This window comes from Muscardinus avellanarius (assembly GCF_963383645.1).
Source record: "Muscardinus avellanarius genome assembly, chromosome: 21".
NCBI classification, from domain to species: Eukaryota; Metazoa; Chordata; class Mammalia; order Rodentia; family Gliridae; genus Muscardinus; species Muscardinus avellanarius.
In genome coordinates, this window is record NC_137807.1 from 1,293,639 (window position 1) to 1,310,497 (window position 16,859).

Here is a 16,859-nt window from a genome sequence, read left to right on the forward strand (position 1 = left end):
TGGCCCACACCTGTAATCCCAGTACTTGGGAGGCTGAGACCGGAGGATCACGGTTCGCGGACAGCCTCAGCTACTTAGTGAGGCCCTTCGCAACTCAGTGAGACCCTGTTTCAAAATAAAGAATAAAAAATAAGGCTGGGGGTGTTGCTCAGAGATAGAATGCCCTTGGGTTCCATCCCCTGTACCACCAAATAAATATATAAATAAACAGAGCTGGGGGATGTATACCTTGGAGGTAAAATGCTTAAGGGCTCAACCCCCAGCATCACAAAATTAAAAAGGCACCGTCATCAACTCCCTGGAACTGGTATGGGGTGTCCTTTTTCTCCTCTGAACTTGAAGGGCCCCTCCCAGTTTCCATCCAATTCCATAGGTCCGTTCTGTGAAGTCTCTGAACTTTGCGTTAACACCTATTGAAACTGCCCCTGGGAGACAGCCAGGGCAGCTTCCTGTCAGCCTCTGGCTGTCGTATTTGTGTCACTGGATGAAGACCTCCCCTTGGTTTAGTGCAGTTCTGTTTATTTTATTATTATTATTTTTTGGTGGTACTGGGGTTCCTGGAAGCCCTTCTACCTCCGGGCTACACTCCCAGACCTATTTTATATTTTTGAAACAGGATCTCTTACGCCAGCGCGGCTGGCTTTGAACCTGCGCGATCCTCCTGTCTCCGCCTCCCAAGCGCGGGGATTACAAGCGTGCCCACCGCGCCCAGCTAGGTGCAGTTCTGTTTAAAGGATCTTAATAGTGTTGATTCACTCCCGTTGAACTCACAGCCAGCAGGGCTATTAACTCAGGCCTGAACGAGGCTTACAACATGTGTTTACTCTGTGAAAGATGTTATAACCTTGTGTTTAGGAATGCCAGACAGATGCTGCTATTACACCTGGGGACGTGTGTGTGTGTGTGTGTGTGTGTGTGTGTGTGTTACTAGGGGTTGAACCCAGGGCCATTCTATCTCTGAGCTACAGCCCCAGCCCAGTTTTCTTTTTATTTTTTCCATTACCAGGGATGAGACTCAGGGCATTCTACCTCTCAGCTTCACCCCCAGCCCTATTTTGTATTCTTTACTTTGGAAACGGTCTCACTGAGTTGCAAAGGGCCTCACTAAGTACTAAGGCTGTCTGCAAACCACGATCCTCCTGTCTCAGCCTCCCAAGTACTGGGATTTTAAGCCTGTGCCACCATGCCTGGCTTTATTTTATTTTGAAACAAGCTCTCTAACTTGACGATGGCCTCAGTAGCTTGTTCAGCCTGGCAGTGAACCTGCGATCCTCCTGTCTGGTTTCCCAGGTACTGAGATTTTAAGCATGCCCGGCTTCCATTTTATTTTATATTTTTATTTTATTTTTGCTGTACAGGGGATGGAACCCAGGAGCATTCTGCCCCCAAATTATTCCCCAGCCTATTTTTTATTCTTTGTTTTATTTATTTATTTATTTTGGTGGTACTGGGGGTGGAACCCAGAGGCTTTCTACCTCCGGGTTATACTCCCTGACCCATTTTATATTTTATTTGGAAACAGGGTCTCACTAAGTTGCTGAGAGCCTCACTAAGTAGCTGAGGCTGGCTTTGAACCCGTGCGATCCTCCTGTCTCAGCCTCCCGAGCGCAGGGATTACAAGCGTGCACCACCACGCCCGGCAATTCTTTGTTTTAAAACAGGGTCTCACTGACTTGCAAAGGGCCTCACTACGTAGCTGAGGCTGTCCATAAATCACAATCCTCCTGACCCAACCTCTCAAATGCTGGGATGACAAGCATGCGCCACACGCCCGGCTTTTTATTTTGTTTTATCTTGAAACAGAGTCTCACTAAATTGCTAAGATTGGTCTCAAATCTGTGATTCTCCCATTTCAGCTTCCCAAGTTCTGGGAGTACAAGTGTGTGCCACCATGCCTAGCTTTTACTTTTGGTTTTGAAACAAGATCTTCCTAGGTTGCTCAAAGTTTTACCAAATTACTGAGGCTGGTCTTGAACCTGCAATCCTCGGGTCTTAGCCTTCCAAGTACTGGGATTATAGGCATGCACTGGTTCTTTTTGTTGCATTTTTTCAATTGAGCCGGGGTGGGGTGGTCTCTACCCACTAGATAATAATAATCTATTTTTTTATTCTTTACTTTGAAACAGGGTCTTGACCCAGGTGTGGCGGCACACGCTTGTCACCCCAGCATTCGGGAGGCTGAGACCCAGAGGATCACGGTTCACAGACAGCCTCGGCTTACCGAGGCCCTTTACAACTCGGGGAAACCCTGTATCTTGGAGGTAGAATGCCCCTGCGTTCCATCCTCAGTACTGCAAAAAAAAAAAAAAAAAAAAAAAGCTTAATTAAATAAATGAATAAATAAGTACAAGAACAAGAAAGAAAGAGGGTCTCGCTGAGTTGCAGAGGGCCTAGGTGGCTGAGGCTGTCTGTGAACCTTGGTCCTCCCGTCTCAGCCTCCCGAATGCTGGGATGACAAGCGTGCGCCACCGTGCCTGGCTTCACTAGTTGTGGCAAACAGAAATGTCCCCAGACATTACCAGGTGTCCAGGTGCTGGCATAGATCCCACTTTGTTTGAAAATACTACCTAACGTCATTCTTATTAAAGCAATCAACCACAGCAAGCCTGGGGGTACGGCCTGTTACCACAGTCCTTGGGAGGCTGAGTCAGGAGGATTGCAGGTTTGAGGACAGCCTCCGCAAGTTGTGGGATCCTCAGCAACCTAGCGAGACCCTGTTCTAAAACCTAAAAAAAAAAAAAAAAAAAAAAGGGCTGGGAGTCTGGTGTGATGGCGCCTGCCTGTGATCCTAATATTCGGGAGGCTGAGACCGGAGGATCGGAGGTTCGCGGCCAGCCTCAGCTACTTAGTGAGGCCCTCCGCAACTTAGAGCCTGTTTCAAAATAAAGAATAAAAGATGAGGCTAGGGGTGTAGCTGAGGGGTAGCATGCCCCTGGGTTCAATCCCCAGTACCACCCCAAAAATTATAATCATTTTCTGGGGGAGTAGGTCTCGTAATTCTCCCGGGTTACAGGTGAGGAGCTCTGGCGAAAGCTTTGGGGTGGCTCTCCCCAGATGTGCAGCTGGCTCCAGAGTGCTGTTAAGCAAGAGTTGCTCTTATCACTCAGGAATGCTGCTGCCCTGAGAGTGCTGCAGCGCTTCCCGGGCACTGCTCCACGCTCAACCTCGACACGAGTGACTGTCGAGGTCAGAGGCTCTGGGCACTCCTGTGAGGTTTCTCAGTCTCTCTTTTTGGTGGTACTGGGGATAGAACCCAGGGGCCTTTTCCCTCCAGGGTATACTCTCAGACCTATTTTTTATTCTTTATTTTGAAGCAGGGTCTCACTGAGTGGCAAGGAGCCTCACTAAGTAGCTGAGGCTGGCCGTGAACCGTGATCCTCCCATCTCAGCCTCCCAAATGCTGGGATGACAATCGTGCGCCACCACGCCTGGCTCGGTTACTAAGAATCTTGTTAAGTTTCTGAGGCTGTCCTCAAGCCTATGATCCTCTTGTATCAGCCTCCCAAGTTCTGGAATTACAAGCCTGCACCACCATGCTTGGCTGTATTGATGGCTTTAAAATTTCCATGGATTGCCACGTGGTGGCGCGAACTTGTCCTCCCAGTACTTGGGAGGCTGAGACAGGAGGATCAGAAGTTCGTGTCCAGCCTAAGCAACTTAGCGAGACTCTGCAACTTAGTGAGACCTGTTTTCAAAATTTAAAAAATAATTTAAAAACATTAAAAAAAAAATCAAAAGGCCAAGCGTAGCGGCTCATGCCTGTAATCCCCGCACTTGGGAGGCTGAGACAGGAGGATCGCACGGGTTCAAAGCCAGCCTCAGCTACTTAGTGAGGCTCTCAGCAACTTAGTGAGACCCTGTCTCCAAATAAAATATAAAATAGGTCTGGGAGTATAGCCCGGAGGTAGAAAAGTCCCTGGGTTCCACCCCCAGTACCACAAAATAATTAAATAAATAAATAAAAATTAAAAAATAAAAAGGGCTAGAGTGTAGCTCAGAGGTAGGATGCCCCTGGGTTCAGTCTACAGTACTGCAAAGAACAACACAATTTTTTTTTTTTAATAAAAACTAGCTGGGTATGGTGGCACACACTTTTTTTTTTTTCTTCTTTTGGTGGTGTTGGGGGTGGAACCCAGGGGCTTTCTACCTCTGGGTTATACTCCCAGACCTATTTTATACTTTATTTGGAAACAGGGTCTCACTAAGTTGCTGAGAGCCTCACTAAGTAGCTGAGGCTGGCTTCGAACGTGTGCGATTCTCCTGTCTCAGCCCCCTAAGCGGGGATTACAAGCGTGCGCCACCACACCCGGCCTGTGGCACACACTTTTAATCCCAGTACTTGGGAGGCTGAGATGAGAGGATTGCAGGTTTGTGGGCAGCCTCAGCTACTTAGTAAGGCCCTGTTTCAGAATAAAGATTAAAAAAAAAAAAATAGGGCTGGGGGTGTAGCCCAGAGGCAGAATGCCCTTGGGTTCAATCCTCAGTACTGTTAAAAAAATAATAATAATAGGGCTGGGGGTATAGCTCAGAATTAGGATGCCCCTGGGTTCAATCCCTAGTGCTAGCAAATAAATAGTAGATAGGGCGGGGTGGGGGTCTCCCCTCTTCTCTGCCAGCCGTCTCTCCACTGCGCCCTGTCCCTTGTCATGCCACAGGACCCGGGCTAAAGCCACCAGGTTCTTTATTCTCATGCTCTCCGCGCTGAGGCTACGGGACAAAGGCCTGGGTGAGCGGTCCCCAAGGCCGGCTGGGGAGAGCTCTCTCCCCTACTGGCAGCCGGTGCTGGGAGGGGTGAGGTGCCCTCCGTGGGTGCCAAGGGCATGCCCAGAGTCGCTGCTCCCTCCTGCAGCAGGAGCCTCACCGGTCTGAGCAGTTGGGTGACATGGCTTGAGTTTCTCCTGAGTCTTGGCGTGCACTCTGCGGGGGAGAGGGGCATAGTGGAGCCAGCATTTGAGAGCTGCCGGGCCGGCGCCCTCTTCCCAAAGCCCCACCTACACCCACCCCAGAAGGGGCTGCAGCGACGCCATGCAGAGAAATTCTATGGCACACGAGTCAGAAGAGCAAGGGGAGACCCAGGGCTGACCCCCTTTCAAGGGTGTTTTTGTGTGTGGGTGCGGTACTGAGGATGGAACCCAGGGGCATCCTACCTCCAAGCTATACCCCCAGCCCTATTTTTTATTCTTTATTTTGAAACAGGGTCTCACTGAGTTGCAAAGGGCTAAGTAGTAGCTGAGGCTGGCCGCAAACTGGGATCCTCCTGTCTCAGCCTCCTGAATGCCGGGATTACAAGCGCGCGCCACCACGCCCGGCTCTTTCAAGGGCATTTGGGGCAGTCGGACCCCCTGACTCCAGCCTGCGAGCTGGGAGACGGGCAGGACTGGCCCGCACTGGTCACCACTGGGGAGAAGGTCCAGAGGAAGGAAAGGTTAAGGACAAGCTGCCTCTCTGGCCACACCCCAGCCCTTCGGGGACCCCAGGAGACCTGCGCGGCCTTCTGAGTCCCGGGTGGCAGGTGTGGCCGCCTCACCTGGTCTCAATTTTCTTCTTCCTCTGGCTTCTGGAACATGGCCAAGGCTTCCCTCAGCACGCCGTCAGGGTCTAGAATTTTGACCTGGAGGAAGGCAGCAGAGTTTGGTCAGGAGACCATGGAAGGCATAAAACAAAACCACCTGTGTTCCCTGGTGGGGCCGGGGCGCGGCTGACGTTCGTATGTCTGTCCGCCCGTCTCCCTCTGTGGATGGCTGCAGGAGCCAGGGCGGGCGCCTACCTTGGGAATAGGGAACTGGGTGGGCTCGGGGGCTTCATCACGGCCGAAATCCATCATGGTGCCGCACTTGGCCACGCCGTCCACCCAGAAGCCCTCAAACAGCTGGCCGTGGTCCAGGTGGAAGAAACGCCCGTGCCCGTTCTTCAGGCCTCTCTCCCAGTAGCCCTCGTAGCGGTTCCCGTTCTCTGGGGAAAAGACGAGGAGGCCAGGGTGCTAGGCAGGGTGAGCCCTAGCCAGCCTGGACCACCCTGCCTGGCCCCAGACTGCTGTCAAGTCGAGCCGGTAAGAGTCTCACTGGGCACAAACCAGCAGGTGCCAAAGTCCATGCTAAGCACTGTGTGTGTGTGTGTGTGTGTGTGTGTGTGTGTGTGTGTGTGTGTGTGTGTGTGTCTGGGGGTTGAACCCACAGGAGTTCTACCTCTGAGCTATTACCACCTTTTTCTTGTTCTTTTTCTTTTTTATGGTATTAGGAATTGAACCCAGGAGCATTCTACCTCCAAATTCTACCCAGGAGCTACACCTCCAACCCTATTTTATTTTATTTTTGCAGTACTAGGGATGGAACCAGGAGGCATTCTACCTCCAGCCCTATTTCTTTTTCTTTCTTTTTTTTTTTTTTTTTTTTGCGGTACTGGGGACGGAACCCAGGGGCATTCTACCTCCGAATTACACCACCAGCCCTATTTTTTATCCTTTATTTTGTGTGTGTGTGTGTGGGGGGGGTGTCTGGGGATGGAACCCAGGGCCATTCAACCTCCGAGCTACACCCCTTACCCTATTTTTTATTCTTTATTTTGAAACAAGGTCTCACTAAGTTGCAGAGGGCCTCACTAAGTAGTACACTCTACCTCTGAGCTACACCCCCAGCCCTATTTTTTATTTTTTATTTTGAAACAGGGTCTCACTGAGTTGCAAAGGGCCTCACTAAGTAGCTGAGGCTGTCCGCGGACCGTGATCCTCCTGTCTCAGCCTCCCGAATGCTAGTATTACAAGCGTGCGCTACCACACCAGGTTCTCAAAATTTTAAAAATAATAATAATTAAAATGGCCGAGGACCAAGCGTGGTGGACAAGAAGATAGCAGGTTTGCAACCAGCCAGCCTCAGTTACTCAGTGAGGCTCTCAGCAACTTAGAGACACGTGGTTTCAAAACAAAGAATAAAAGCCGGGTGTGGTGACGTGTGCTTGTCATCCCAGCATTGGGGAGGCTGAGACCGGAGGATCGCGGTTCGCGGACAGCCTCAGCTACTTAGGCCCTCTACAACTCAGCGAGACCCGGTTTCAAAATAAGGAATAAAAAATAGGGCAGGGGTTGTAGCTCAGAGGTCGAATGCCCCTGGGTTCCATCCCCAGACCCGCAAAAAAAAAAAAAAAAAAATTAATCTGCTAGTTATGTCCCTTTATTAGAGCATAAGAAATCTTGCCGGGCGTGGTGGCGCACGCTTGTCGTCCCAGCATTCGGGAGGCCGAGACCGAGGATCGCGGTTCGCGGACAGCCTCAGCTACTTAGGCCCTTTGCAACTCAGTGAGACCCTGTTTCCAATAAAGAATGAAAAATAGGGCAGGGGGTGTGGCTCGGAGGTAGAATGCCCCTGGGTTCCATCCCCAATACCTTAAAAAAAAAAAAAAAAACATCTCAAAAGGGACGGATCTGGGCATCTCATCCTATTTAACCCACTCTGGGGCAGGGCCCAGCTGGAGAGGGGGCGTGGCCAGCCGGGGCGTGGTCATCCCGGGGGCGGGGCCGGTGGGCGTGGCTCTTGCGGGCGGGGCCGGCGGGACTCACTCAGGCGCAGCATGCCCTCGCCGGCGTGCTTGTCGTTCCACCACTGCCCCTCGTAGATGTCGCCGTTGCCGAAGTACATGCGGCCCCACCCGCTGCGCTGGTTGCCGCACCACTCGCCCTCGTAGTACTCCTTGGGTCCGTAGAACTGGATTCCGTAGCCCTGAAAACAGCGCGGGGGCCCTGATCCTGCCGAGGGCCCCTCTGCGGCCCCGGCCCGGCCGCCGCCCGCCGTCCCCGCACGCCACAGCCGCGGGGCCGCGCTTGGCATCCCGCATTTGGGAGGCCGAGACCCGAGGGCCGCAGGTTCAAGGACAGCCTCAGCTACTTAGCGAGGCCCTGTTTCACAATAAAGACTAAGCCGGGCGTGGTGGCGCACGCTAGTAATCCCAGCATGTGGGGGGCCGAGACGGGGGCTTGCAGTTGGTGGGCGCCCTCAGCTACTTAGGACCTTTGCAACTCAGTGAGACCCTGTTTCTTTTTCTTTTCTTTCTTTCTTTCTTTCTTTCTTTCTTTCTTTCTTTCTTTCTTTTTTTTTTTTTTTGGTGGTACTGGGGTTCCTGGAAGCCCTTCTACCTCCGGGCTACACTCCCAGACCTATTTTATACTTTTTATTTGGAAACAGGGTCTCCTAAGCCAGCGCGGGCGGCCCTGCGCGATCCTCCTGTCTCTGCCTCCCAAGCGCGGGGATGACAAGCCTGGGCCACCACGCCCGGCTAGAGACCCTGTTTCAAAAAAAAGATAAAGCCAGAATGTGTGTGTGTGTGTGTGTGTGTGTGTGTGTGTGTGTGTGTGTGGTACTGGGGATGGAACCCCGGAGCACTCTACCTTTGAGCTATACCCCATGCCCTATTTTATTTTTGTTTTGAAACAGGGTCTCACTAAATTGCTGACACTGGCCTCAAACCCGTGACCCTCCCGTCTCAGGCTCTCAAGTACTAGGAACACAGGTGTGCATCCATGTGCCCAGCTTAGTCATAAGGCTTCCCCCCGCCCCCAGTACTGGGGATGGAACTCAGGGGCATTCTATCTCTGAGTTACACCCCCAGACCGACCCTTCCTTCCTTCCTTCCTTCCTTCCTTCCTTCCTTCCTTCCTTCCTTCCTTTTCGGTATTGGGGATGGAACTCAGGGGCATTCTACCTCCCAGCTACACTCCCAGTCCTATTTTTTATTCTTTACTTTGAAACAAGGTCTCACTAAGTTGCCGAGGACTTCATGGAGTAGCTGAGGCTGACCGCAAAACTGCAGTCAAAAAATTGAAGCAAGGTCTCTCTGAGTTGCTGACAGTCTCCCTAAATTGCCGAATCTAGTCTCAAACCTTTCGTCCTCCTGTCTCAGCCTCCCAAGTATGGGATTCCGCAGGGGTGCATCCCCACACCTCGTTTAGGAAGGGGTGCCGGGGAAAGGAAGCCAGGGCAGTGGGGAAGGCCTGCCCCAGCCTACTGCCTCCTGCCACAAGGTTTCCGGGGCTCCTCCCTCACCCTCCTCCTGCTCCCCGTTTCCCCCTTTCTTTGGTTGTGTTCTGAGGGACCCCGAGAGTCCGCACCCCTCCTCCCAGGCCCCGGGCCTGTTGGAACCTCTCACCGATTTCTTGTCGTCTTTCCACCAGCCTGAGTAGACTTTCCTGTACTTTCCGGTCCCTGGGTCGGGAAGGCTGAGGGTACCGTAGCCGTCTCGCTTCCCGAGCTTCCAGTCCCCTTCGTAAATGGCTCCTTTCTTCTTCCAGACCTGAGTTCCTTTCCCTGGTAACACACGGGAGATGTGAGTACTGCAGACACGGCTGCGGCCCCTTCACTGGCTGCAGACCCTGGGGTGGGGGTGGGGGGCAGGCTGCGGCGCATCCAGAGGCCTCAGAGACCCCAGGCACGGCGCCTTCCTACCCGCAGCACTTCTCCACCTCTGCCCTACAGCAAACGCAAATGGCCACTTATTGCCCAAGTACAAATCCATCCCTCAGTTCTTGGGCTTTGCTTCTTTTTAATTTTTGAGTTAACTGGGAATTGATCCCAGAGGCATTCTACCCCTGAGTTACACCCCAGCCTTTTTTATGATTATTTGTTTAGTGTGTGTGTGTGTGTGTGTGTGTGTGTGTGTGTGTGTGTGGTTTTGGGGAATTAAACCCAGAGGCATTGTACTTCTAAGCTACAGTCCCAGCCCTATTTTTTTTTTTTTTTTTTTTTTTTTGCAGTACTGGGGATGGAAGCCAGGAGATTGTAACTTTGAGCTACACTCTCAACCCTATTTTTTATTCTTTATTTTGAAACAGGGTCTCACTAAGTTGCCGAGGGCCTCACTAAATAGCTGAGGCTGCCTGTGAACCTGGATCCTCCTGTCTCAGCCTCCCAAATACTGGGATTACATGCATGCACCACCATGCCTGGCTTCCCCAGACTTATTTTATTTTTTTTTATTTGGAAATAGGATCTTTTTGTGTGTGTATGTGTGTGGCACTGGGGGTGGAACCCCACGGTATTCGACCTCCGAGCTATACCCCCTGCCCTATTTTTTATTCTTTATTTTAAAACCGGGTGTCACTGGTTGCAGAGGGCCTCACTAAGTAGCCGAGGCTGGCCACGAACCTCGATGCTCCAGTCTCAGCCTCCCAGGTTCGGGGATGAGGAGCGTGCGCCTCCAGGGGGTCGCCTCTGAGTCCCGGCGCGCTGGCCCCGCCGACCCTGCTGACTTACCATGTTTCATGTTATTTTTCCACTCGCCCACATACTGGTCGCCATTGACCGCAAACACCTGGTGCCTCAGCCCGTTCTTCTGCGCCTTCTGGTCCCACTCCTTCCACGGGGGCTCCGGCTTTTGGGGGCACTTGGAGGCCGGCATGCTGGCTGCCTCTGTGGGGCTTCTGCAGGGGTGCTGATGAAGGGGAGGGACATGAGGGGCTCGGCGCGCCTCCTACAACACGGGCACCCGGGGGCTTCTCGGGGAGGCGGCGCCAGCGGTGTGGGTCATGTGTGTCCTGAGTCCCCGGGGCGGTGAGCGGCCCAGGTGGGGACCCCTTTGGGCTGGACTGACCCTTCCCCTCCCTTGCCTTCTCCTGAGGGGGGAGATGTGATCACAATGGCTTTGGAACCCAGGGAGACCGGTAGGGTTTGTGATGGCATCAGGGAGAATCCGTCTCCTACGAGGCAGGACCCGGTCACATAGTTAATGACTAGAAGGACCCATCAAGCCGGGCGAGGTGGCGCGCGCTTGTCATCCCAGGACTTGGGAGGCCGAGACAGGAGGATCACAGGTTTGAGACAGGAGGATCACAGGTTTGAGGCCGGCCTTGGCCACTTAGCGAGCCCCCTCTGCAATTTACTGAGACCGTGTTTCAAACTAAAAAATCAAATAGATTTGGGGAAGTGGGGGTAGCTCAGAGGTAGAATGCCCCTGGGTTCAATCCCCAGCACCACAAAAAAATAAAATTAAAAAGAGGGGGCCAATCCGAATGGGTTCTGCCCTGTGGCAGGACAAACGCGGCGTAAGAGCTGAATGTGGGGAGCCTGGATCTACTCCAGGGCACAGCTGGCTTTGGAGGGCTTGCAGGGACCCCGGGGCCCGGCACCTGGCACCGAAGGGCTGCTTTGCAGGGAGGTGTGAGCTGTCCTAGACCTGACCACTAAACAGGGTTCCTGAGAGCTCCGACTTGCAGTGCGAAAACTGGCACAGACCCGGCCGGCCCGGACTGTCGGCCCCCCTTCTACACGTGGCCCCGGCGCCTGCCTGGCCCCGTTTCCGCTGGACCCGGCTCTCCTCTGGCTCTGCCCCCTAAGTAGAGTTGCAGAGTGCCTTCAGGCGGTCCAGAACCTTCCCTTGGAATTCTGGGAGTCCCCACTTGTGTTCCTTATGGCCTCAGAATGGACAGCACAGATGTCCACGTCCATCTCCATGGGGTTTGCTCAGGGCTGATAAAAATGGACTCCGTGCTGGGCGTGGTGGCACACCATTGTAATCCCCGCGCTTGGGAGGCTGAGACAGGAGGATCGCAGATTCCAGGCCAGCCTCAGCTACTGAGTGAGGCCCTCTGCAACTCAGTGAGACCCTGTTTCAAAATAAAGAGTAAAAATCAGGGATGGGGGTGTAGCTCCGAGGTAGAATGCCCCTGGGTTCCATCTCTGGTACCACACACACAAAAAAAAAACAGTTAAGATAAATCTGAGACCTGTTAATGCAACGTTGGCCTCAAAGGACACTTTCTCTTTGCCTTACTAAAAATATAAAAAAGAACACTTAATAAATTCCATCATACTTTATACTATGTCACATTAGTATATAATATTTAGCTGTCCTACTATTAAATTTAATAGTTAAGCCAGGCATGGTGGTGCATACTTGTAATCCTAGTACATGGGAGGCTGAGACAGAAGGATCCGGGTTTGTGGCCAGCCTCAGTTACTTAGCAAGGAGGCCCTTTGCAACTCAGTGAGACCCTGTTTCAAAATAAAGAATAAAAAATAGGGCTGGGGGTGTAGCTCAGAGGTAGAATGCCCCTGGGTTCCATCCCTGGTAACACAAAAATAAATAAAATAAATAAATTAAATAAAAATATGGGTGGGGTATAGCTTGAAGGTAGACTGCCCCTGGGTTTAATCCCCAATATCAGAAAAATAAATAAATTTAATAGTTACCCCACTATTAAGTTGAGCTATAATTTCATTCTATTGTATACACAATAAAATATGTGTTAGCCGGGCGTGGTGGCGCACGCTTGCAATCCCAGCGCTTGGGAGGCTGAGACAGGAGGATCGCACGGGTTTGAAGCCAGCCTCAGCTACTGAGTGAGGCTCTCGGCAACTTAGTGAGACCCTGTCTCTGAATAAAGTATAAAAAAGTTCTGGGAGTGTAGCCCGGAGGTAGAAAGCCCCTGGGTTCCACCCCCAGTACCACACACACACACAAAATAAATAAATAAAATAAAATATGTTTTAGTCTATTGATAATAAAAAGAAATACAAATAAGCACAGGATCTAGTAACTCATTTCCCCCCTGGGTGCTGGAGGGAACTCAGGGCCTTGCCCCCCGCTAGGGTCAGCTCGAGTGACACCCCCAGGACTCTGGCCGCTCTTGTGACGTCACTGGAGGTATCGCCCCTTCCTGGGGGAACAGAAAATGCACCTCGTTCCCGCACTCCAGAACCCCGGTTCCACCGAGGGGCAGGGCGCAGTGCTCACGCCTAGCTACCGGGAGGAAGGGCCTTGCACGCCGGCCGGGGTGCTGGGATCCTACGCGACGCGGGACCGCAGTGGAGGGTGGCGGGGTGGGGTCCGCGCCCCTGCCCGCCGGTGCTCACCTGTGCTCACCTGTGCTCCCGGCCCGCCTCGCCCCGGCCGGGCCCGGCTGGGGTCGCTATGGCAACGCGTCCCCAGCGCTAACCGCGCCGCGGTGCCCGCCCCCTTCTGCAGAGACCTCCTAGGGGAAACTGGAGGGCCAACCGGCGGCCACACTGGTGCTTAGTCGCTCTTTGGAGGTTCGGAACCTCTTTGAGCACCTGCAAATTTATGGACCTTCCACCCTGAAAGATGCGTGCACACACGTGCGCCTGCTTGTACACACACACACACACACACACACACACACACACACACACACACCACAGCCTGGCTCAAGTCTCTCCTCTCTTCTCAGCCTGGAGTGTGAAGGTAAAAAGCCACAGTCCTGGTCCAGCGTGGTGGCACACGCTTGTCATCCCGGGACTTGGGTGGCTGAGACAGGAGGATCGCGGGTTTGAGGGCAGCCTCAACAAGTAGTGAGACTCTCCTTAACCTAAGGAGATCCTGTTTCAAAATAAAGTAGGATTTGGGATGTAACTTGGAGGTAGAAGACCCCAGGTTCGACCCCCAGTGTCATAAATAAATACATACATACATACATACATACATACATACATACATACATATTTGTGTGTGTGTGTGTGGTACTGGGGATGGAACTCAGGGGCATTCTACTTCTGAGCTACACCCCCAGCCCTGTTTTTTATTCTTTATTTTGAAACAGGTTCTCACTGAGTTGCAGAGGGCCTCACCAGGTAATTGAGGTTGTCCTCAAACTGGGATCCTCCTGTTTCATCTTCCTAAATGCTGGGATTACAAGCGTGCGCCACCATACCTGGCTTAAATAAATTCTAAAAAATAAAATAGGTCTGGGGTGTAGCCTGGAAGTAGAATGTCTCTGGGTTCAATCCCCGGTAACACACACACACACACACACACACACACACACACACACACAATTAATCAATTGATTAAAATAAAGAAAGAGCAGTGTGTGGTGGCGCACGCTTGTAATCCTCCCACTGGGGAGGCGGAGACAGGAGGATCACACAGGTTCAAAGCCAGCCTCACTGCCTTAAGAGACCCTGTTTCCAAATAAAAATATAAAATAGGTCTGGGAGTGTAGCCCGGAGGTAGAAGGGTTTCCAGAAACCCCAGTACCACCAAAACAACAACAACTACAAAAACAGGTTCTCACTAGATTGCCGAGGCTGCCACAAACCTGTAACCTTCCTGTCTCAGCCTCCCAAGTACTGGAACTATGGGCATGAACCATCACACCCAGCTACAGCCCATTTTATTTTTATTTTTTATTTTTTTGCGGGTCTGGGGATGGAACCCAGGGAGATTCAACCTCCAAGCTACATCCCCAGCCCTATTGTTTTGTTTGTTTGTTCCTTATTTTGAAACAGGGTCTCACTGAGTTGCAGAGGGCCTCACTAAGTAGCTGAGGCTGTCCGCGAACCGCCATCCTGTGGTCTCAGCCTCCCGAATGCTGGGATTACAAGCGTGCGCCACCACGCCTGGCTTTATTTTTATTTTGAGGCAGGACCTTGGTAATTTGCCCAGGCTGGCCTCAAACTTGCCATCCTCCTGCCTCGGCCTCCCAAGTAGCTGGGATGACGGCGTTACCACCGTGCCAGCTCCTCTTCCTTCCTTCCTTTCTTTCTATGGTACTGGGGGTGGAACCAGGCCATCTACACCTCCGGTAGTATTTTATTTTTCATTTGGAAACAGGGGCTCACTAGATCACCGAGAGTCTCACTGAGTTTCAGAGGCCAGCTGTGAACCTGCAATCCTCCCGCGTCAGTCTCCCAAGCCCTGGGATGACCGGCGGGCACCACCACGCCCTGCATAGCCTTCTGATGCTCAGGGTGGAAAGTGGCTGCCGCATGGCACCTCGGTCCAGATCCAGATCCCAGCTGGTTCTGGAGTGTGCACTGGCCTGTCATTCCTCGCAACGTACCCTAGTCCAAACTGTCCCTTGGCTGGTGCCCCGTCCAGAGCCACCTTTGAGTGGCAGTTGGTGGTCTAGATCTGTTCTCCTGAGCTCAGGAGACCACACAGAGCCTGAATCCCACCTGACAAGGAGCTCTTGCCCAGCCCTGACCTGCCCCTGCCTCAGGGGAGGGTCCCGCAGGGAAGCACCTGGGCGGGCTAGGGCTTCCTGATCTTAGCAGGTGGGTCAGAAGGTCTAGGAGGTTCCTCTTCCTATGGGCTCAGCATCTGCTGGTGTTTTTCACAAACCCCTGAATAGGTGGGGAGGCCTGGCCACACCCAAAACATCACCTCCAAGGGCTAATTCTCCAAGCATCTGAGAAGTATATTAATCCAGGCGTGGTGGCTCTCACTTGTCATCCCAGCATTTGGGAGGCTGAGACAGGAAGATCAAGGTTCGCAGCCAGCCTCAGCTACTTAGCGAGGCCCTTTGCAACTCAGTGAGACCGTGTTTCAAAATAAAGAGTAAAAACTAGGGCTGGGGGTGTAGCTCGGAGGTAGAATGCCCCTGGGTTCTTTTCCCAATACTGCAAAAAAAAAAAAAAAAAAAAAAAAAAGTATAATAAACCGGGCGTGATGGCGCATGCTTGTAATCCCAGTACATGGGAGGCTGAGACAGGAGGATTGAGGTTCGTGGACAACCTCAGCTACTTAGGCCCTTTGCAACTCACTGAGACCTTGTTTCAAAAATAAAGAATAAAAAATAAGGCCAGGGTGTAGCTTGGAGGTAGAATGCCCCTGGGGATAGAAGGCTCTATCCCCAGTACTGCAATGAATAAATAAATAAGTAAATAAGTAAAGTATATTAGTATGCTTCTAATTATCACTTGGCACATCCCAATAGCTAGAATTTGGCTGGGCTCCTGTCAAAGATCTTATTTACTGGGTGTGGTGGCGCACACATGTGTTCCCAGGACTTGGGAGGCGGAGACAGGAGAATGACAAGTTTGAAGATAGCCTTAGCAAGTAGAGACTCTCAACCCAGGAGACCCTGTTTCCAAATAAAAATATGATACAGCCATGTGTGGTGGTGTATTCTTAGACTCCTAGTACTTGGGAGGCTGAGACAGGAGGATCGAAGTTTCCAGGCCAGCCTCAGCTACTTAGCGAGGCCCTTTGCAACCAGTGAGACCCTGTTTCAAAATAAAGAATAAAAAACAGGGTTGGGGGTGGGGCTCAGAGGTAGAATGCCCCTGGGTTCCATCCCCAGAACCCCAACACACACACACACACACACACACACACACACACACACACACACACACAGAATAAAAAATAGGGCTGGGGTTGTAGCTTGGAGGTAGAATGCCCCTGGTACTGCCAAAAAAAAAAAAAAATCTTGTTTACAACTTGGGGTGAAGGGAGTTTCCCAGGGAGTCTGGGTGCAAACAACTCCCCCACATGCCACAGACCAGGGTAGGCTCCAAGAGGAGGTCCTGTGGGCACCTCCTGGCCCCAGAGCCTTTTGGCTTGAGGCCTGGACGGGCAGCCCTGGCAGGAGCCCTGAGGTTTCATGGCAGGCCCGCCGCTGAGCAAGCATCCCGAGTCTGGGCGCCCGGCACGCTGCAGTCCAGGTCTGAGCGCACAGGCTAAAATAAGAGGTGAGCAGAGGCCTCCTGCAGCTGAGCCAGCTGATGCCAAGATGCCAGCCTCCCAGGAGGAGCAGGAGGACCTCCCTGCCAGTACCAGCACAAGTCCCCATTGTACACAATGGACAAAGGCGGAGGCTGCCCAGGTACCCGTCAGCAGGTGACTCAATGGATAAAACGCGGCCTGTCCCGATCCTGGGATGGGATTTGGCTCTGGAATGGAATGAGATTCAGATACATGCTACGACATGGCGGAACAGGGGAGAAAGGAGAGAGACACAATAGGCCACTTATCTTTATTTGATTAATTAATTTATTCATTTTATGGTACTAGGGATGGAATTCAGGGGCCTTCCACCTCTAAGCGATACCCCAGCCCTATTTTTTTTTTCTTTATTTTGAAACAGGGTCTCACTGAGTTGCGAAGGGCCTCGCTAAGTAGCTGAGGCTGCCCTC

At 52.1% G+C, this 16,859-nt stretch overlaps 1 protein-coding gene across 1 annotated transcript; it reads right to left on the bottom strand.

Annotated features, from left to right (window-relative positions):
• Positions 1–5,533: 5,533 nt before the first annotated feature.
• MORN3 (MORN repeat containing 3) lies at positions 5,534–10,383 on the bottom strand (the record flags this gene model as incomplete). The annotated part of the gene is made up of 5 exons (XM_080717581.1): positions 5,534–5,611; positions 5,768–5,952; positions 7,553–7,712; positions 9,136–9,293; positions 10,239–10,383. The coding sequence occupies 5 exons, from the start codon at positions 10,381–10,383 to the stop codon at positions 5,534–5,536; spliced, it is 726 nt and encodes a 241-aa protein (XP_080573707.1).
• Between the last annotated feature and the right edge of the window lie 6,476 nt (positions 10,384–16,859).